This window comes from Chrysemys picta, chromosome 3 (assembly GCF_011386835.1).
Source record: "Chrysemys picta bellii isolate R12L10 chromosome 3, ASM1138683v2, whole genome shotgun sequence".
In the NCBI taxonomy this organism is placed as follows: Eukaryota; Metazoa; Chordata; order Testudines; family Emydidae; genus Chrysemys; species Chrysemys picta.
This window is the reverse complement of record NC_088793.1, coordinates 58,885,133-58,908,678: the sequence shown is the minus strand read 5'-3', so window position 1 is coordinate 58,908,678 and position 23,546 is coordinate 58,885,133. Positions and strand designations below refer to the sequence as shown.

The window sequence follows — 23,546 nt, the reverse complement described above, 5'->3', positions numbered from 1 at the left end:
TAGACCACAACTAATTGATCTAGGACTACACGGCAATAAATTGTACAGTGCAGGTCACCATTCTTTCCTTAATCATTTCTGCCTGTTAGGGAAGGTGGTCGTCAGCTGGGACCTTGCCACCTTCCCCTTGTATGAGGGATAAGGGGAGAGGTGGAAAAAGAAGTGAGGGCATGCATCTTCCTGCTGTACCAGATGTTAGGATCCTGAAACCCCTTTACCCAGCTTCCTTCGGAGATGCCTCCTCCTAAATCCCCTTTCAACTCCTGTTTATCAGGGAACTACATCCTCACTGGAACTACATCCTGCACTGTACATCTACCACACGTTACCTACTAAGTTGCAGCATCTTGACCTGATTTCCTTGCCTAACTCACTGGGTTCATGATCTGCCGTGGGGAATGCGAAAAACCCCACCCTATCTCAGCCATTCAGGCAGTGAGGGAAAAATTCCTGCCCAGCCCCAAAGAAAAAGGAGACTAGAACAATGCCCACAGTAGATCATAAAACCCAGTCCTTCTCTGGTCCCATGGGTGGGAAGGTAGATGTTGCTAGCCCATGATTGATGAAAGAGAGGGACCTGCCTGGGTAAAAATACCACCTAGACCATCTTGGGCACCTGGAGGGGCGCTGTTCCCACCTGGACCAGCCACTTCTTGTTCCCCCCCTTGGCTCCATTCGGGTATGTTCTCTTCCCTGCCTCACAATCCAACGCAGAGGCGATCCTTAAAGAAACAAGGATTCCTTCTTCTTTTCCCCTGCCAGACAAAGACCCACTGCATTCAGTTGTAGTGAGCACAATGCTGATGTTGATTTTTGAACTACAGTAACTTGTGGACAACAGGAATCAACTTGAGACCACTAATTCGTTTCACATAGTCTGGTTAACCTTTATCTGGTAGGAACTTTTAGTTACTACTGACCTATGGGAGATCCCAACTGGTGGACTAGAGAAGAAAGATCTTATTATAGGTGAGGCTGTCAGTGACACCTACTATTAAGGCTGCCCATTATAAAGACCCTGTTTTCAGTTGCTTATAACTGTGCCAAACTTTTACCATTTTGGCTGAAATTTTCCATACTGGGTGTCTGCCTAAGGTGATTTTTTTTTTAAAGTTCCGGCTGCAATTATTCAGTCATTTCTGAGAAGGAGAGTAGGGAAAATACATTGTATTGCACTGTCAAAAAATTCAACCTAGTGCCCCCTAACTTTGGAGTAGGGACTTTGCAGATGGGGTGGCCTTTGTGCTGGGGATGTGCCTTTTGCTGTTCCTTTGAAAACCTGCCCAGATTTGTCCAAGTTATGAATCTTTGAAAGCTTGAAGTTTGCACGTGCTCAGTAGAGACAGAGAAGTTTAGTCATTAAAATCTCCAAAGTTTCTGTCTCCACGGAGCATACTCCATGGCCTCACAGCTCCGTGGAGACAGAAACTTTGGAGATTTTAATGGCCTCCATGGCCTCACAACTAGGCTGTGCTTGTGCTGTCCACACAGAGGTGACTGAGCATGCTCCAGCTCACGGTTACAGGGACAAAACCAGGCTTTCCCTGTAATTGCTGATCCCAGCTACTCTGGGCTGGAGGCAGTGGGCATGGTATCAGGCACTGGAACTGAGAGCAGGGAGCCGGTAGCTGCTGTGCTCTCAGTGACCCTCCTATTGGTGCCCAGGCAGAGTGCAGGAGGACGCTGTCTGATTCAAATGCAGAGGGTATGAGCTTGACTAGGGGGAAGGAGAGGGAAAGAAATAGATTGGGGCAAGAAGCCTGGTGAGACTGGGACTGGCAGAGGGAGAGAAACTGACAAATAGTTGGGGGCTGACTGGGAATAGGTGGGGAGACAAAAACTGGTATGGTTGGGCAAGGAGGCTGAGGGTATGTCTTCACTTTGAGCTGGAGGTGTAAACTTCAGTTTGAGAAGGTGTAATTCTCAGCTCAAGGAGACATACTGAGGTAGTGAGCTAAAAACAGAGCAGCATGAGCGGGGGAGGGGCTACCTGCCCCATATATCTACCCATCCAAGACATTATGTATGTAATTGGAGCAGCTAGCACCTTGCACTGACATGGCTGCACTCTATATTTAGTACACTAGCTCAATCACAGCTAACACAGGTCTCCGTGAGCGGAGAAGTACACCGTCCAGCTCTAGTATAGACATACCTGGAGACTGGGTGGAGGGGGGGAAGTGAAGCTGGAACTGGGAGATGGGGGGCATAAACTGATACTGGGCCCCAATGAGGGAAATTTAATTATGTAGCCATAACTTTAATTCACCCTACACACACACACACCCATCTCCATGCATATGCATTCTGATACTGTCTGTAATTACATGATCACATTCTATTTTTTCCACAGGACCCCGGCCTCATTCAGTGCACAAGATGGATAGGTTAATGAGCAGCTACTCAATCATTTGTTCTGCCTTCATTGTTCGAGATGTGACCCCAGTGTACACTATACAAACCCCACACTGAAGACAGAATTATTAACTTCCTCATGATCTTTTCTATGGTGTTCATCACTATAATAGATGAATACTTCACAAACATAATTATTTTCACAACACCCCTCAGAGATAATTAGGTATTATTATCTAATTTTACAGATGGGGACCTGAGGCACAGAGTACTTAGCATTATATAGTAATATATATGTTCACAGCACAGCTCCCATTGCCTTCAGTTGCAGGGGTGAGTGCCCAGCACTTCTGCAAATCAGACCCCAGGGTCTCAAATCAGGCACCCAGAAAATGAGGAATAGACAATTAATGATGAACTGCAAAAATTTGGTTTAAGGGACTTGCATAGAATCACACAGGAATTCTGTGACCAAGGCAGGGACAAAATTCAGTTCCTCAGAGCAGCATTCAACTACCTTAACCATGAGACAGTCCTTTCTCTTCCTGAACTACTTCCTCAATCACTCAGGGGCGGCTCTAGCTTTTTTGCCGCCCCAAGCACGGCAGGCAAGCTGCCTTTGGCGGCTTGCCTGCAGGAGGTCCGCCGGTCCTGTGGCTTCGGCGTACCCCCCGCCAAATTGCAGCCGAATCCGCGGGACCGGCGGACCTCCCGCAGGCATGCCGCCAAAGGTGGCCTGACTGCCGCCCTCACAGGGACCAACAGGGCGCCCCCCCCGCGGCTTGCTGCCCCAGGCACGTGCTTGGAGCACTGGTGCTTGGAGCCGCCGGTGCAATCGCTATACACCTTTCAGATTCTGCAACACATGAGACCCTGATTCATTCCCAGAGCAAGTCCATCTTGTACTGAATGAGGCATGGATCTTGTGGGAAAATACTATATAATCATGTAATTCATGACTGTAATAATACATATGCACCAGGAGGCCTCAATTAAGATTGCACAGGCAGCCTTAATTTTGGCATTCCCTAACTTTTGAGTGCTTGACTTTGCAATTATAATGCTCTTTGAACATAATTTTTTGTGTACAGTATTTCATTAATAATTACATGAGCCATCCACTTCCTCCAAGTTATATAATTCTGAAGTAGGGATATGGTATTAATTTGGGGTTTTATCATATTTCAGTGATTTGTTTATATGAACTCATGTATAGGCAATAAAACTGGTCAAATACCATTATTTGATTAATGTATTAAATGAACAATACTTTTGTTAAATAATTTATCTGATTTTTTTGCATGCATATTCACGTCAGTCTCAGACACCAATAGAATGTTTTAGTTTCCTTTTTTTAGCCTAATGTATGAAAAAGGTGAGATACAAGGCAATCCTGGTAAAATTTTATTAAGAATTTGACCTAAAATGAGAATTGCAAGGGGATTAAGAGTAGGAAAACCAGTAGTTAATAAAGGGCTGAAGCTGCCGGTAGCTATGTTTCCTTACTCTTGTTTATCTGTGGAGTATTAGAGCTTGAGGATCCTTGGTGATTTAAATTCATTTTGATTTCTTTTCAGATCCCTTTGCATGACACTCTATTCCAAGGGTCTCAAAGTCCCGGCCCGCGGGCCATCTGCGGCCCAAGAACCTCCCCACTGCGGCCCGCAGAAACTTAAAAGTTCTTTCATGTGCCTGTCGGCCGAGATGCGGGGCGGGAGGGGAGCGGGCAGGAGAGATGCAGCCAAGCTGTGGGCTCTGTCTGATTCAGGTACCGCCCCCCGCAGCTCCCATTGGCTGGGGGAGAGGGACAGAGACAGCATCACTAGTTGCTGGGCAGAGTCAGCCATGGAGGCAGCATTATTAGTTGCCAGGCAGAGTCAGCTGGGGTGGCATGATGCCAAGGGAAACGGGAGGGAAAAGAGTGGGAAACGGGCTGGGAGGCTCCAATGACAGAGTGAGGGGGCACGCTGCCTCCGTCCCCCCTCCCCAAGCGCTGACTCTGTAGCCAATGGGCGCTCCGGGGGACGGCGCCTGCATGGAGCTTATGCCCAAATAAATTTGATAGTCTCTAAGATGCCACAAGGTACTCATTGTTTTTGCTGATACAGGCTAACGCGGCTACCACTCTGAAACCTGCACGGAGGCAACTGCCTGGTGCCTGCAGATAAAATAAACTGAAGATAAGAAGAACGGAAAGAGATTATTTCTAGCTGTTAGCACTGCAGTTCTGTGTAATGAAATGAGGCCCTTTATTTACTTTTTTACCCACTGTCCCATGTAATGTTGGTAGGCTGTGTAGGAGAGGGCCATCTCAGCTGGAGCACCAGGAGGCACTTGAACCTGATGGAAGCATAATCCCAGACACACAGCGAGGAGTAGAACCACCCACTGCCCCATCTCTTTAGGGTAGTAGCCATGCGCCTCACCCCCTGCATCTGACCACTGGGCAGACCGAAACGGTACCTCCTCCTCAGTTGCTTTTGTGCCCAGCAAGGTCCTGCTGTCAGCAGAGCATGGAGTGTGGGAAAGTGGACTGAACACAACTCTCTGATACACACCTTACTGCAATCCTGAAGGTTTCAACTGCTCAATCACTGAGGCCAAACCTCAACAAACTGTCAGAACTGCGGCTTTGCCAGGTGTCTGGCAAACACTAAAAACTCTCTAGCAGGTGAAGAATTGTATAAAGTTGTATGGCAGCGTTATTATTTCTAAGAAATTCAAAATAAAAAATACAATATAAATGTTTCTTTTCTGAACACCATCTTCAGTGACATTATTGGCCCGCTGGGAGGATTTGAGGACTGGCACTGGCCCTAAGGTAAATTGAGTTTGAGACCCCTGTTCTACTCTATTCCTGGACATTATCAGTCTGAGAATATTGCATTGCTAGGCCACCCATCCTGAGTATCATATTACACATATTTTTCTGACTTTCCACTTCTTAATAACTTATACTGATCAACATAGATTTCTCTTTTCTATTCTGTCTGATGCCTTCATTCTTTCGCTTCAGTTATGAATTCCAGCTCCAACTATATCCTTAAGTCAACTTTTCAGGGGGCGTGGGGTCAAACTGTGAATAACTGAATAACTAATTTTTTAAAAATATCAAGCTCTACTAAAATACTATTTCTCATTTCAGAAAAAAAAAACACCTGCCGAATAGAAGGTAGCTCTCATGAATGATGCCACAGAAATGCTGAGACCCAGACACACAAAAGAAATTAGGAGCCTAAATCCTATTTTTGGCATCACTGTGATTCACAATCCTGTAGGTGCCTAAACTCACTGAGCATTCAAATGTCCACTGTAAAAGTTTCCTAGACACCTATGTTTTTTGCTGTAGAAGGTGCCTAGGCACCTATGTTTCTGCCACTGGGCATACACTCTGCAGCCTGAGAGAACCCTCACATCAGAATATCCCATAATCCAGTGATTAGGGAACTCACCAGAGAGATGTCAGATCTCTGCTCAAATCTCTTCTCTCCATCAGGAGGGCTTGAGCAGGATGTCTCCCACATACCCAGGTAAGTACACTAAATACTGGGCTAAAAGATATGAGGGAGGTCCTCCTCTTCTCCCCACCCCAACTTCAGGAGAGGATCGCAAGCAGAGACAGGTGCCTCCCTGCAACCCAGTCTTAGGTACCTATCTCCATGAGAGGGGCAGGGCTTAGCACACATCTTTCATTAGCATCTCCAGTGGCTAGTGTAGTAGGCTCCCTGTCGAGTATACTGGCTTTTGTGGGTTGCATTCTAAGGTACCTATCTCCCCCCATTAATTGTATAGGAACCTAGGCACCTAACTCGGGCTTTGTGAATCACAGTGCAGTTCCTGTGAGATTCTAGGTGCCACAAAACCAAGTGCTGCCATGCCTAAGTCCTTTTGTGCATCTACACATAGGTGTGGGAACTAGGGGGGCTGGCTCAAAGTGGTTTCTATTATATACAAGGTTTGCACTCTGGTTCAATGGCCCTCAGCATCCCCACTATAAAAATTGTTTCAGCACTTCTGCAGCTATATAGAAGAAACTATGGCAATGAGGGCCAAATAAGTATCTGGATGGGTAAACCAGTATAAATAGCAAGAAATAACATGGTTCTCCTTGGTTACATAGAACTGTGGAGACCTCTCCTTATTTCAAATGTCTATTCCTCGCTCAGTAGAACATGCTCAATTTTGGTTTTGTCATAGAATCACAGAAATGAAGGACTAAAAGGGACCTTGAGAAGTCATCAAGTCCAGCTTCCTTCACTGTGGCAGGACCAAGTAAACCTAGACCATCCCTGATAGGTGTTTGTCCAACTTGTTTATAAAAGCTTCCAATGATTGGGAATCCATGACCTCCATTGGAAGCCTATTCCAGAGTTTAACTACCCTAATAGTTAGAAAGTTTTTCCTAATATCTAAGCTAAGTCTCCCTTGCTGCAGATTAAGCCCTACCTTCAATGGATGTGTAGAACAATTGATTACCATCCTCTTTCTAAACCCCTTAACATATTGGAAGACTGTTATCAAGTCTCCCCCAGTCATCTTTTCTCAAGGCTAAACATGCCCAGCTTTTTTAATCTTTCCTCATAGGTCAGGTTTTCTAAACCTTTTATCATTTTTGTTGCTCTTCTCTGGACTCTTTCCAATTTGACCACATCTTTCCTAAATTGTGGCACCCAGAATTTGACACAGTACTCCAACTGGGGCCTCGCCGAGTAGAGTGGGACAATAACCTCCTGTGTCTTACATTCTACACTCATGTTAATACACTCTAGAATCATATTAGCCTTTTTTGCAGCTACATCACATTGATGACTCATATTCAATTTGTGGTTCACTATAACCCCCATATCCTTTTCAGCAGTACTACCACCTAGACAGTTATTTCCCATTTTGCAGTTGTGCATTTGATTTTTATTTCCTAAGTGTCATATTTTGCATTTGTCTTTATTGAATTTCATGAAACAAGCTAACCAAAACCTTTCACCTTTCCAGGGATAGACTCAGGCTACATCTACACTACAGGGGTGGTGGTGGGGGTCGATTTCAGATACGCAAATTCAGCTACGCGAATAGCGGCTCCCCCATTGATGGCACTTACTCCTACCTGGGCTGGTGGAATACGCGCGTCGATTCAGGGATCGATTATCACGTCCCGACGAGACGCGATAAATCGATCCCCGAGAGATCAATTTTCTACCGCCAATCCAGGCGGGTAGTGAAGACCAGCCCTCAGATTCCACCTAACCCATTTGTCTACTCCTGTGGTGAACTGGCTCTTGAAAGCAATAGCCAACCAGTCCCAACATGAGAGTGGCTTTTCCATAGCTAATAGAATGTCACTCAGATAGGAAAGAGTTTTAAAAGGGCAACACAATGTAAAGAAATCCCTTCTGATTAGCTAACAGCTTTGTACCTGAGAGGTAGGGAGTAGAAGAAAAGATACTGTTGTCTCAAATATACCTCCCACCTCCACTTCAAAACTGATAGAGAAGAGCATGCACTACCACTTTCCAGGTAATTGGGGTGCCAAAGAGATGACCTATTATTAAAGCAGACCATTTTTAGTTAGAAGTTCCATAACAGACAGGGTTTGATTCCATTGGGCTTTATGTAGAAGGCAGCCAGCATCTGCTGCAGCCTTCTGCTGCCTATATGGTTTGGAAGGCCACTGGAGAGGGTTCTTCCTTTGCCAGAATTAAATCTTCCACCATCTCACAGACTTGGACACAGCATGCTCCTTTATTTCTCATGGCCAATTTAGATCACACCTTAGACTGAAGCTCAATTACAGCATCACTCTTTTGCTGGGCCTTTAATAAAATGTATTTACAGGCTGTGGTTTATCTCCAGCATCTGAGATATTCCATGCTAATGATAGGCCTGCCATATATGTAACCCCTGAAATTTTCAGTAATTCAATAATAGCATTTTATATTGATTTTACAATTCTTTGTATCAGTTTTTAAATTGGACATTTTTTATTTAATTCATTAATCTTTTTCCCCCCAACTCCTTAGTCATGTACTATTAACAATTCCTCCATTTAATTTGAAATGCTTTGGTTGTAGGTATGGCATTATTTCATTTTTCACCTTGGCAGTGGAATGCACTGCTATATTCAAATAAATTCAAGTCTCGTCTTGGCAGTTTGGCTTTCAGCTAAACACTGCTCAGACTATTGTTTCTTTTATTCTTAGTTCTCCGTTTTAAATCATTGCAAGACACTATGAATGAACACCACTACTGGATATGAATTCAGCTATATTATATTCAAACCTGATTAACTTTTCAATCAGTTTGAACTTTTGCTGGTTAAATTTAAAAGCAGGAAACTATTTAAACTGCTTTTAAAAAACTCCTAGTTGTTGGAAAATGTTTGTAAGTTAACTTCTTTCCTCCATGAAAGAAGCTGGATAAAAGTGAAAAAGAACAAGTTTTTTAATAACAGACAAACGTGTTATAACTGCAGGTATTAAAAAAAAAAAGGTGACGTGAGACATATTTTGTTTTGTTTTTTGACTCCTGGTATATTTTCCTTTATCTTTAGAGCCAAAACCCATTTTAAATAGTTAAAATTTTCAGCCAAAACAACTGAATTTGTGCAAGGTTGTAACATGAGCTGAAAAAATAAAATCCTATGCTAGGCTTTTCTAGACCTTTAAGCTCTAAATAATTGGAGAGAATAACTGTAAATAATATAATAAAGTTTCTAAAACTGTACCTAACAAAAACAGATCACTATTTTTAGTACAAGGTGGTTCTAAAAAGTTTAGCGTGCTATGTAACTTTGTCTACTCTGAAATTATTTTTCAGCTAACAACGTTCCACAGTAGAATGGGATGTGTAAAAATGTACTGAACCACACTTTAAACTCAGCTTTTATATTAAGTTATCACTGGGGTAAAATATTCAAGATGGCTTTTGTTTGTTTTTGACAAGACAACCCACATTTTGTTATGTACATCTTTTGCATAACACACAAATCATGGATTACAATGCACCCATATCTATGCACGTGTATCCATGCAAATGCATATGAACATCTGATTTAGTGCAAATGAGAGTCACTCAGCTTTGAAAACCCATGCCAAAATAAATAAATGTATAATATATAAATGTACGGCAATGCTTTATTAGAGCTTGTTTGAATCTAAAATGTTTCTATCACCTTTAACATCCTCTTATTTTATTATAGTAATATGAATTTGAAAGTGTGGGCTAAGTTCTACAAATTATCTCAAGGAATATTATGTTTTTTAAAAAATATGGACTCAGTGATACTCCAGATGCAATTCCCCCTATCAATTAACACTGAGAGATCTTGTGTATAGAATAAATGAAAAAAATGTACATAGTAAAAACTTAAATATAACTTAAATATACTATTTTTACAAAAGTAATATGTAATGGAAAATTCCAAGCTGGAAAGGAAGCTTCTGAAGGCATGGCAAAGGCACAGGCCTATGAGTCCAATGCAGGTTTTTTATTATTTTATTTGTAATGATAACAAGAGCCATGGAAAGTCTGCAGTCTGTCAACACCACTAGTTGCAGCTGTGGACGTAGTCAGCTGTGGATGCAGTACATTCTTTGTAGAAATATCAGCTAATTAATCTCATTATGTCAATGATAGGCTATAAACAACTGAACTGCTGGCATCACAAGTATTGATTATTACCTTAAGTCAAAAGCGAACCTCACACTGGATGAACCTAAATGCTCTATTATCTGTTTATAATACAAAACCTAGGCTACAAAGAACCAGCTAAATAAGAACTGCATTGGAGACAAACTGTCTGTAATATACTTCATGTCATAAATACTGCAGTCTTTTTTGCTGGTATTTACAGAATCTTTGTTACCAAACTGAAGCTTCACTCCAGCATTAAAAACTCAAACTATCAATTAAAATGCTTATTAGCCTTGTCATAATTGTCTCTGAAGGGTAACTCTGTGTTCTAATAATGGCCCAACACTTAGCTTTAGAGTTTGCACTTAATTATTAATCCTATATTCAATCCCAAATAGTTGTTTTGAAATTAGTTTTGGCCAGGGGAATGACAATTGTACACCAGAGCAATTAGTGGAAGCTTGCCAGTTGCTGAGTCAGCGCTTCCTTGCAAAGTGCTGAATGACTTCAACTGCTGCCATTTCAAGGTTGGACCAAAAGGTATAAATAGCTAGTGATTAACAAGTTTTAATCCTTGGTAATCTGTTCAAGTGGTTAATTATCCTCACTGTTAAAAATCTGCATCTTATTTCCTGATTTCAGCTTCCAGCAATTGGATCTTCTTATGCCTTTGTCTATTAGACTACAGTCCTCTTTATCTTCTACCTGTGAAGGTAGTTAGCCCCAAACTTGTCTATTCTATGGATTTCCCACTAAATAATATCACACGGTGAATGGATGCTTTTAACACTAGATGGAGTATGCTATTATTACTTTTGCTGGCTCCTTCACAAAAATATATCTTGCTGCTGAGAACAATTAACATTGTTCCAACTTCACTCATTTGGTGTAATTAACAAACTAACTTTCTATTGCTAGAACATACTTTGTTTAGCTTCTAGGTTACAACTGGTGTATTTTATGGTAAATTGGACAGATTATTGAACTATATAGAAGAACCACCCCCCAAACTAGTTATCTTGAAGTGAATTCCATTTGACAACTTTCTCTCCTGTTGGGAAGCTTCCTTGGGCAGGAGATTTTTTTGGTCATTTTTATTGCAATGAATAAATGATTGTAAATAGTAAAAGACAACTCTCACAGGAGTTAGATTAACTCCTAGCATAATACACTCATATACAACTCAGGGTCACACGCCTCATTCTGACACACCATTTCTAATACAGCAGCAGAGCACAGTATTCACTCCAATTCTTTTCTTATTGGTGTCCCATCCTCCATGCTCTGTTAAACTGTTTTATTTCTGTTTAATTACTGGACCACTGATATGGCCAAACTGAACTGTTTAAAATGAACAAATCAATGCAATCATCATCACAATCTAATTCTTAAATGTAATGCAACTTTTTGCCATGTTTACATACTCACATTGTCTTTGTACTAAGGCCAACACTGTGGATTTAGAATTTTCCTACGGATCTGAACCATCTCTGGGCTCATTCAGATTTACTGAGTCCTGTGTGCATACAGGAAACAGGGATGATGGCTAAGTAATAGTTGTCTGCAAAAAGAACAGGAGTACTTGTGGCACCTTAGAGACTAACAAATGTATTAGAGCATAAGCTTTCGTGGACTACAGCCCACTTCTTCGGTATGCATCCGAAGAAGTGGGCTGTAGTCCACGAAAGCTTATGCTCTAATAAATTTGTTAGTCTCTAAGGTGCCACAAGTACTCCTGTTCTTTTTGTGGATACAGACTAACACGGCTGCTACTCTGAAACCTGTCATTAATAGTTGTCTGTTATCTGAGGAGGTAAACTAAATTGTAGCAAGTAGATTGAACAGTAACATAGGAAGTAGCCTCCAGTACGCAGTTGTGATGTCAGAAACAGTAGAAAGCTGAGACGCAGAAAACAAGTTCAAAAACACACAAAAAACCCAAATGTGGTGGGATGGTAGATTGGTAAAGAGAAGAATATGGACCTGGTGGAAGACTCACAATTGAATGAGATAGTCTGGTAATTTTCAAAATACCAAGTAAGAGAAAATTACAGGGCCTACTACCTGGCATGGGGAATGGGGAGAAATATTCAGGTCTTCAGTAAAAGTAAATTGGAAGAAGCACAAGCTTAGAAATAGAAATAGAGAATTTGCACATCATCATGGATATAAATAATCACTCAGAAGGAAAAGATTCTCCAAAATAGAAATGTATAACTTTACTATAACATTCTCAAATCCATGCCAATTTGCTTTGTGAGAATAAATGAGTATGGTTTCATTGAGGGTAGCTATAGGTACTAAAACAGTTAGTAAAATCACCTTAATTTATGACTCTAGAAGACCCAATATTTAGCTCATTGCCTATAGTCCTAGCAATTAAGTAAAATATGAATGTTCTATCATGTATAGCACAAATCTAAAGAAGCTCATAGAAAGACAGTAAGAATATGAAGATAAATAGCTAATGGGAGCACAGTCCAGAATCCTAAGAAATATACCAACCGATAATAAAAGAATTGACTTAAACATGTCCAAGATGAAATCTCACCTGATAGAGATGTGAATATTTACCCAGCAGTATGTATCAGTTTTATTACTGCTGCACATATACTATCCGGTCTGTAGTACTGCCTGCCTGAGAACTCTGAAATGTAGTTCTGTTGATGCACATATTGAAATCCTGTATATGGGTTCATTCAATCATGTAAATTAGCAACACAATGAAATGAATATGGATCAAGGGCCAAATCTTTAGTTGGTATTAATTTGCATAGCTCCACAGAACTCAATGGAAATATGCCAATTTACAGTAGAAGATCTGGTCCCTTGTGTATAATTGACACGTAATACCATTTAGAGACAGATCTATCATGAGGCCAGTAGTCCATGCTCAAATTAGAGGACATAGATCTAAACACTAAATGGCATGCATGAAATGCATGCTGTAGTAAGTGAAGGCCCTAATAAAGGCCCAGTATGATGCCTGAGGCCTGAACTAAAGAAATGGTCAAGACTTTGCTAACATAAAGCAAAGTTAAGCTGTGAGCCAGAGGCAGGCCCTGCTCACAGAAGCTGGCAAGGAAAGGGCTGATGCTGCAAAGAGACATACCTAAAAGGTACTGGACACCAGATATCAGAACATACACTATACCGGAACATTCCACAGATAACATGGAACAGGCCGACCCATCCCAATGACAGGGGCAAAAGGGTAAAATGATGGATAGAGTTGTTTTGATCGAACCAATCTGTACAAGGTGAGAGGCGGCACCTTGCTACGTAGAGGGGTTGCACCTCAATACGTCAGGAGTGATGTGCAACTTGTTTGTACCTGTGTATAAGAATGTATACCTGGGGTGGTGTCTTTGTCCGGCCACGGGGGCAGTGGAAAGTCCCGCCACTGAGCCGGGTCCATTGCCAAGAGGCACTTTCTCGTAGTATGCCCGGTAGACTAAGTAATCTACGGGGAACTGCAATTGTGTCCAAGGTCGCAATAAACGTAGTCAACGTGACTTTGCATCTTACTAGACTCTGTGGTTATTGGGGGTTCTCTTCAGGTCTGCTGTGTCAGCTACTTGTGCAAAGCTGGGGCAGCACACAGAGGGAACAGACGCATGCAGCCAAGTGATATCAACATAGGAGAAAGCAGAGCACCACACTGGTAGCATCTGAGAACAAATGCAAGTTCCAAGATATGCTTATTATTGATATGACAGCAACATGATATCCATGTTACAGGTGACACATATATTACATTTGCAACTGGGCCATCCTTCAAACACCCAGAGTCCTCAAAAGAGGAATGAACCACACATTAATACTAACATCTGCTGTGGTCCTATGAACAGAATAGAAAAGAAGCTTATTTTTGCCACTTATGGAAGCGAGCATACTGAGCAAGGTGTGGTAGAGAGACCTCAATATTGATGCAAAAATAATATGAATAACATTATTATAACTTATTTTCATAATGTTAGGCCATTACAAACTTGTTCGGTCCTTTACTGAATATTAAAATATATATCTACAAAAATGTAACAATACTTGTCTATACTTTAGTTGGTTATGCTATAAAATGTTCAAGCTAATCAAAGAAATTACAGAAGGCTTCTTTCTGTCATCCAAAAGTTAGCTAAGATTCAGGAAGATAACACCTCCTTGGTCATAAAACTGTTTATGACCCTCCAAGAGTGTTTATATGTATTTTAAAAGGCAGTTTTCCTAACTTTAGTTTGTTTTATCTTTTATACTATTTGATTTTGTGCTATGTTTAAAAGATGTATTGGTTACTGAAATCTGCTTTGTACAAAATATATAATAAAAGTTCAATTGCTGTAACAAACAGATTGTAACTCTAAGGACCCTGGGTCAAATAAAGAAAATAAGTGTATTTTTCTAGACCCAGGACTTTTCCATCTTGTATAAGATACCAGTTTGGTACAGATATAATCCTTTATATAAAGCAAAAATACCATAGGTGAAATGTGTTAAAGTAAAAAATTATCAATTTCTATAATAGTATTAATAACACAGATTAATGCACAAGTCTCTAGGTCAAGAACCAATGTAATCTTTAAATGTAATGTGATTTTTTTACCTGTAGAGTACATTTATCACCCTGAATTTTCTACTAAAACAGAATCTTTTTCAGAGGTATTTCAGCAAAAGAATATGGTCTAATATGCAATTTGCATAGCTTCTATAAAGTATACATTTTGAGATGTTCTGGCATGTATTTCACAAACCTGCAAATGGAGTTATTGAAATCCTGATCCAGCAATGTACCAGAGAACATACTTAATTACTTCACTGGGACCACTCATGTATTTAATGCAATGTTAAGCACATCTCTTGCTGAATCAAGGCCTAATTGATAGAAAAATCACGAACCTTCAAGATCCTGAGCTTGTACTATGTAAGAACATAAGAACATAAGAACGACCGTACTGGGTCAGACCAAAGGTCCATCTAGCCCAGTATCCTATCTACCAACAGTGGCCAATGCCAGGTGCCCAAGAGGGAGTGAACCTAACAGGTAACCATCAAGTGATCTCTCTCCTGCCATCCATCTCCACCCTCTGACAAATAGAGTCTAGGGACACCATTCCTTACTCCTGATAGCCATTAATGGACTTAACCTCCATGAATTTATCCAGTTCTCTTTTAAATGCTGTTATAGTCCTAGCCTTCACAACCTCCTCAGGTAAAGAGTTCCACAAGTTGACTGTGCGCTGTGTGAAGAAGAACTTCCTTTTATTTGTTTTAAACCTGATGCCTATTAATTTCATTTGGTGACCCCTAGTTCTTGTATTATGGGAATAAGTAAATAACTTTTCCTTATTTACTTTCTCCACATCACTCATGATTTTATATACTATGAGGTACTGAGAGCCCTCAGTTCAACTGACAGTAATCTGAGATGAGGGCATGTAGCATCACTAGAAAAGATAGTCTGTAAAAAACTGAGAATCTGTACACATATATGTAGGAATTGGCCCAGCTCTTGCATTTTCAGTCTATGGTTCCTGCTGTGCTGAAGTACAGTATCTAAATGATGAATACTGTTGCTAATATAATGGGCCCAATCCTGCTTTTTCTGCTTGTGGGTCAAACTCCCAGTGAAAGCCAGATGCACAAAGGATGCAGGATTGAGCCCAACTGTGATACTGATGAGTCCCCATTAGCCAATAACACTACTCAGGATTTTAGTAACTATTACTCCCACTTATATGTTGGTGTGGGTGTGGATGGCAAATACCTTAGACCATGCATTGAAAATGTCACTCCAGTTTGATCATGGCTGTGGATTTATTCCCTTTCCCCACCAGCGATTATTTGTTTTTGTTTGCTTTATAAATAATTTAACAGCTTTCACAAACTCTCATAACAGCTTCCTTTTGTTATCACTTCTACTATTGCTGTCTACAAGTCCTTGTAATAAAAATTTAAAAGGTTTTAGATTTTAATTATTCTATATTAATCACAGAGAAAAATATTAACTACAGCCATAGTGTATCCGGATATTATAATACAAAGTCAATATACAGATTTGTAATTACCTTTGTAATTAATGTGAAACTATACAGTACAAAGAACAGGAGTACTTGTGGTACCTTAGAGACTAAGAAATTTATTTGGGCATAAGCTTTCGTGGGCTAAAGCCCACTTCATCAGATGCATGATTGTTAGTCTCTAAGGTGCCACAAGTACTCCTCCTTCTTTTTGCTGATACAGACTAACACGGCTACCACTCTGAAACCTACACAGTGCAAAACCTCATCAATTTAAAAATATTTAAATGCCTTTGGTTCATTATGTTTTCCTTGGCTGGCATAGCCTGAGGAGAAATTTAGATGTTGAGGCTTTGTAATGCAGTATTCCTGTTGTACTAATTGCAGTACAGCACTAGCACCCAACGGGCGGGCGGAAAACCAAAAGGGAAAAACTATTTCCAAATCAACGAGTCCAATTGTGGTTACATCTTATCAGATAAGATTGCTCCTGGAGACCTGATCCCATTCCCATTGAATCTGATTCATGTTCAAATTGGAGTGACAGCCCTACTGACTGCCACGGTGCACGATCAGGCTCACAGAGCATTTTATATATGAGAACTGTACAATAAACAGTATGAAACAAAATGGGGAACTGAAACAACGCACACCTAAATGCAAAAATCTAGACACTGACTAGGTCGCCACATCCATTACATATTAGGGGCCTAGATATCAACTACGTATTAAAAGATACTGCAACTCTTACTCACACAAGTAGTTCTTATAGAAGGCCCTGTTTAGCTATTAATAATATTTTTATCTCTTCTACTGTTGACGACAATGAATGTTCACACCCATGATACACAGGAATAGACCGTTCTATCCTTGCACTCCCTGTGTTTTATTTTTTCGGAGTGAATTTTCACTCCTCTTTCCTGTCCAAAAGTGTAATGCCAGCCAGTCAGCACTCAGGTCATTTCTCAGTGACCTGAAACCAGAGTATCACCCCCAATCCGTCTGCAGACTCAGATGTGGGGGGCTTTGTCTTGGCTAGCAAGGGAAAGAAAACACTTGGCCCCTTTAAGAATTGTAACCCTCCTTTCCCTGTCTTGGGGGGCTGTGTGCTGTGGCTGATTTGTTGGACAGAAAGTTGCAGCATAAGCCTATTGGCTCCTGTGCACCCAACCGGAACACCTGTAAGTAAGGCTTTAAGAAAGCTGTGATTGTTTGGTTCAAAAGTTGGTTTTGGTGCAGCAGGCCTGGCCCATGCTACCTGGTGGAGGCAGAAAAAAAGTTTAACTACCTGTAACTGTTGTTCTTTGAGATGTGATGCAGCGGCCCCATGCACCAGAGAACTTTGCCTAGCCCCTGTCCCTGGCCATATAAGGGCTGAGCTACTCTGACCACCTCAGTTCCTTTGTACCGAATGTCAGAAGAACAGACTCTGATACAGAGGGGACAGAGGGTGGGCTGTGGAACCCATGTCTGCATCATATAATGAAGAACAACAGATACTAGTAGGTAAGCATTTTTTCTTCCTCTAGTAGATGCAGCCTTGTATTCCATGCAGATGGCTTCCATGCAAGTACTCGCAGGAGGTGAGGCTCTGAGTCCATTTAAAGAAGGACTGAAGGATTGCCTTCCCAAATTTCCATCTGATCTGGATGCAGCTGTAATGGCGTAATGGTTTGCAAAGTATGCACATGGGTCCAAAAGGTCGCCCTCCAAATCTCTAATATAGGAATGTCACTTAGAAATGCCATTGACATTGCCTGAGATTTTGTGGAATGAGCTCATACTGCTGGAGAAGGTGTAGCCTGGGCTACTTCATATGCTATCATGATACTGGATATTATAATACAAAGGCAATATACAGATTTGTAATTACCTTTGTCTGTGAAGAGGCTGCTTGCCCCTTCATTCAGTCCACATATGAAACAAATAGACAAAATGAGGAATGGAAAGGTTTAGTTCTATCCAGATAAAAAGCAAGATCAATTTAGAAAACAGATGTCGTTAAAGCAGTATAACCCCCTACTCTGGACACAGTTATACCATTATAAAGGTGCTTCCACTGGTATAACTTATTTTGGTAAGTGTAAGTTTAATTGTCTAATCTGTTAGAGTTTAGCTACCCAGGAAATTACTGTGCAGAAAGCCACGGTGTGAATCTACAACGCTCATGCAGTCCCATGCTAATATTGCTACAGTATAGTGAAAATTCCCAAGTGCAGCTTGGAATAACACTTGAAAGCTTTGTACACCAAGCCGCACCGTGGGACTTTACCTGTGCTGTAACAGAGTCAACACAGGATCATGCTGCACAGCAAGCTGGTGAGCTGTAGAACCACATCCTGGCTTGGCACATGGTAACTTGCCATGTAGACAGGCCCTTATAGTTAAAGTGGTACAAAACCTGTGTATAAAACAGCGCTTTCATCTGACAAGCATCCAGTAGGCTGCTCCCCTCCAAACTGTCTCACAGAAAAAGGACTTACAAGCTAAGATCCCATGGGAACCTTTAGAGATGACACTGACCCCAATAAGAGCTCCAGAATCCATAGAGTCAGAATTGCCACACCTTGGACAGTCTCTCGCTTCATCAAAGGGTTATACAAGGAAGAGTGGTGAGAATTCACTTCAAGACAGTTAAAAACTTTAGTTTGATTAAAATAAGTATCTTAAAAGTTAACTTGCAGGATCGTTGCTAATTCTTGTGAGACCTTAGGAAGCTGGAATCTAATTTGCTACATTATCTCTAAAATCAGTTGGCATCCGCTGTATTTGTAAATTCCCCTCCCTCCTTCATGCTTACATTCACATCATTTAGATGTGTTATACTTTCTACCCTCATACACAACATTACAAAAACACACTTTACATGGCCGCTGGGAAGAAGTTGATGCAAATTATGTTAACTGATGAAGGTGGGGGTGGGAACGTGGTTTGGATGAGTTTCCTCTGCTCTTCCATTTGATAAGCAAGCTTTGCACATAAAATGTTGGTTTGTATAGCACACAGGCTGCTGAACTATTAAAACTAGAAGGAGCTGGCAGCTAGGAGACACACATGAGGACAGGAAGCTAACCTTTACCTCAAATCAGCAACAGAATGCCTTCTCTTTTTCTTGTCTTCCATATCCAATTTCTTTTCACTGTGCCCCGTTTGGTCATCTAATTCCCATGATATCCTTCTTTCTCTTTTGCCATCATTTTTGCAGATCTCTAAGGACTTTGACCTTTCCATAGTCATAACATGCAGGCATGCAAAATTAAATGTAGACAACTCAAATTGAAAATAATGAACTACAGATGCTAACTCTAGATTCACCTGATGAAACACTTTTCAACATTAAATTAAAATGACTTTAAATTTCAGTAAGAAACACTTTTTGAATGACTACAGTAACCAACTGTAAGTTACATCTGAAAAGGAATTATGGGTTATTTAATTTTAAAGATTTCATACCATAGGATCTGATTCATTATTAGTATGTGAGAAAGAGGAAAGTCTGAAAAAGTGATACAGTTTGTTCTAAAAATATTAATAATTAAGTAGTAAGTGTCTGATCCTGCAACGTTTACTCATGTGACTGGTCTCATTGACTTCATTGAGCTTATATGCACAAGGAACATTCACATGAATAAGGACCTGACTCTGCAAAGACTTGTGCATGTGAATAACTTTAATCATGGGAGCAGTCTCACTAAAATGAATAGGTTTGCTAACCTCAGGAAAGTTAGTCATGTGCGCAAATTCTTGTAGGATTGGGCTCAAAGAGTTGAAGAGGGTAAAAGGGTGATAATTATAGATAATATCACAAAATTCAGTCTAATCATAATGTCCGATCCTGCAATTCTGGCATGAAATCCTGCCCTGCTCAAGTCAGTGGAGCAAGAATTTTCCTCTGATACCTCCCACTAATTTTAATGAGAGTTTCAGGAGTGCAAGATACTGAAGATCTGATTCTCAGTTTGGAAGAATAGCAGTTCAGATTAAGAATATTTTTTTCAAACGCTTTTAAAAAAATTCTATATTTTTTACTGAACAACACTATAATTATAGTTGCCTTATAATGATTTTATGTTTTGCTCATTGTACTATAATATAAGAAGAGACCAGTTCTGGGTGAAGCCTGGACAAGGAAGGCTCCATCTCCCTGCCGTACCCAAAGGAACTTGGGCATGGTCAGAGGTCAATATTTCCTGGATCACTATGAAGGACTAGTGCTTATATTATGGACTTTAACACCAGGTAGCTATTTTGAGTTGAGATTTGTTTTTGGTTAGCCCCACAAGGGGACTGGCCGGCATGCTATGCCAGAGAAGGAGCAGACCATTATAGAACCAAAACACAGGAGGGTTACTAGAGAGGAAGAATCCCTGCAATGGCACTTCCTGACATGAAAGGGGGAGCTAAAGGTGAACGCACACCATAATGCTCCCAGTGATTTCAGTGCAGCTGGATCAAACCCCGTAGTGAGGAGCTCTATGGAAGTTGGAAATGCAGTGTTTGCAAGATATTTTAGACTTTATTAATTTTTTCAACTGAAAATAGATCTTAACTAATCAATACCACAACATGTTGGCTATAATTTTTGAGATACAGAAATAATATTCTTATTCACATGCCCTATAGCTTCACAGGCATAACCAGCCAGGACTGTGCTCCTTCATTTGAATTAGGAAAGGAAAACATTAACATGTAAATAATGAAAACAATAATATTAACATAATAATTTATTCCTCAGACAATTTCTGGTTATATACCAGTGTTTACATCAAAAGGGTTTAGTTTAAAAATAATCTCAGGTTCAGATTCAAATCATGCTCAGTATAGCATGAACCTGTCCTATACACCTCCACCCTGATATAACGTTGTCCTCGGGAGCCAAAATACCTTACTGCGTTATTGGTGAAACCGCGTTATATCAAACTTGCTTTGATCTACCAGAGTGCACAGCCCCATCCACCCGGAGCGCTGCTTTACTGCGTTATATCTGAATTCGTGTTATATCGGGTTGCATTATATCGGGGTAGAGTTGTAATTCCTATTGTACCAAAAGGTGTATTCATATCCCATTGATACACTTGTTGTTCAGAAATCTAAAAGAGACACTGACTGAAAGTAAATATAAGGAAGCCAAATTTATTCCTCATTTAGGGCCACATTCTACTACCCTATGTTGAATAGTACCTTGCACCCCAAGTAGTATCAAATAGTTAAATCTGGCTCTTAAAATCACAGATTTACAAAAAAGGTAATCAGATTTTAAAAAATCTACTGTGAAAGAAAACCAGCTTCTGGAAGTAAAAATTAGTCTCCTTAAACAGATCCAATCTCCACTCATATTATGTAAGCAAAAAGTCACAATGGAGTCAATGGACTCCAGTGAAATTACTTGCACGAGAAAGGTGAGCAGAATTTAGCCCCACCCCCAGGAGAAGCTGGGGAAAACTAAAGGTTTGTTTTCCAAAGTGCTCTAGCACTTGTAGTTATAAAAATACTACAAAGAGATCTGTGTTTGAAAAAATCGAATAAAATGAAAGGAAACAGAACCGCTGATTAGGTTGCCATATGAACTCCGCAAAGTGGAAACCTAACAACTGAAAGAATTTATCAATACTTCTGGACAAGTCCTATTTGTATAGTAATGAGATTAAATTATGGCCAAATCACAGCAAAGCAGATTACTGATGCTTAAAACTACACAGCTACATCTAAAATCCTCCCTATCTGCAGGGGGCAGTGTGCGTTTGCACGTGCCCACATGCACATGGACACTCACAACAAAGACACACTGAGAGAAAAAGCTAACCAAACATATTGATTTATTGGTAAAATAAGGAGGTAAATCTGCCAACATTTAATGATTTTTAATTTGCGTTTCGATTGTTTTTTTGTGCAAAATTAAATCATTTTATGGAACATGCGAAGTGCAGCAACAGTACTATGGGCAGCAAACTGACATATTACCATTTATATGCACTCTGAAGAACAATTTTTTTCCTTTACACAACCTCAAGAAACAGCCCTTCACTTATGTAGTTGTTTGATGGCCATGTAATTTCCCTTTAAACTATAGCTAGTTGACTTTCCTCTCTAATAACCCTGATCCTGTTAGGTAGACAGTTCTCTCAGCTGCCTTTGATCTTAATAGAAATAGGCCCTTTGGCCATGATATTGCACAGAGGGCGGTATGGGCATCTGGGCAGCATCAAGACCTCTGTGGCAACACAAACTAAGGAATTAGGCCCCAGTCCACCATAGCGTTTAAGCACATGTGCAACTTTAAGCATGTAAGTAGTGCCACTTCAGTGCTTTGCTGGATCAGAGCTTTAAAGTACTAATTTCCAACTTGCTCCAAGTTTGGGTTTCTCCTTGCACAAATATAAAAATTCGTTGTTGCCCTGTCTGAATTTTTTATTTACCTGTTTAAATGGCTGGATGCCAAGGTGGAAAAATATGTTCATTTCACAAAAGACTTAGGATGATCACGTGTATGTTTATGTGTGTGTGTTTATATATATATATATATATATGATATTTTAAATATATTCTATTATATAGATCATAAATATTTATATTTCTTGTTTTATTTTTATTCTTATATTTTATTTTTACACTAAACAAGAAAATGTTATACATTTAAAATAGCATCATAAACTCACCTGATTCTGCCCCTAGGGCGCTCAGATTGCTCTGACATAAAGCTTGTGCTGCTGAGGCGTGAGGCACTGCTGGTACGGGAAATGGCTGACACATCACTCACATCACTATCTGATGATTTGGCAGAGACGTTATCACAACTTCTGTACTGATCTGTTTGTATGTTATACTAAAGATTAAAAAAAGAAAGTGTGAGGTTTCTTTTCAAAATGTGAAATATAGTAGACAACAAATGATGAGGACAATTCTTTTAAACTCCTGAAATAGCCAACAAAGTCCCCAAAACTTCAGAAAAGTGCATATATTTATAATAATGTCTTGAAAAAACTGAAAATACTATAGGTTACTTCAAGCAGATGGGCTCCGTCTGTATGGCTGAGATGAAAGAACTAAACTGTGATGCACGGAACACTAGAATATTATTTTCTTGTTATTTAGTGCACCAAATTATGATTTGTACAAATAAAATGTTTTATTTACCTCTAGAAATTTCTGTGGTGTCTGTGAAACTGTCTAGGGGCTCTTTTGAAGTTTCTATATGTGCCAAAGATGGATACATTGGAATGTATCAAAAGAAGATTATGGATTGACAAATCCATCCTCACTAATAAATAGTAAGTGGTAAATTACTTGATATCTGAATCCTTAACCTTACTCTGAGAAAAGGTACTTGAATAAATTGGAAAGTCCATTGGTTGAGCACAGTAGCTAAAATAATGTAACACATACATACCAATGTCATTTTGTGATCTACTTATTTATTATTTTGAGAAAACTCAGGCAAGAAAAATAGTGTTTAAAATGATATTGAAGATATTTGATCAAAGAATGCTAATGGAAGATGAAGCCTCTTTTAGGCTCTGAATTAGAATTTTCATGTTGCTCCATCTACTTTAT

The 23,546-nt window shown here is 40.1% G+C and overlaps 1 protein-coding gene across 43 annotated transcripts in view; it reads right to left on the bottom strand.

Annotated features, from left to right (window-relative positions):
* RIMS1 (regulating synaptic membrane exocytosis 1) overlaps positions 1-23,546 on the bottom strand; it is a 515,627-nt gene that overhangs the window by 73,281 nt on the left and 418,800 nt on the right. For 17 of the 43 annotated variants that reach the window (XM_065587958.1, XM_065587963.1, XM_065587957.1 and 14 more), the window contains 2 exons: positions 22,652-22,818; positions 19,075-19,218 (listed from right to left, as the gene is read on the bottom strand). The exons of 13 other annotated variants lie outside the window; for them this stretch is intronic. In XM_065587958.1, coding sequence (XP_065444030.1) covers positions 19,075-19,218; positions 22,652-22,818 — 311 coding nt within the window. The remainder of the gene's footprint in view (positions 1-19,074; positions 19,219-22,651; positions 22,819-23,546) is intronic. 13 more of the 43 variants (XM_065587968.1, XM_065587970.1, XM_065587971.1 and 10 more) reach the window with 1 other exon arrangement.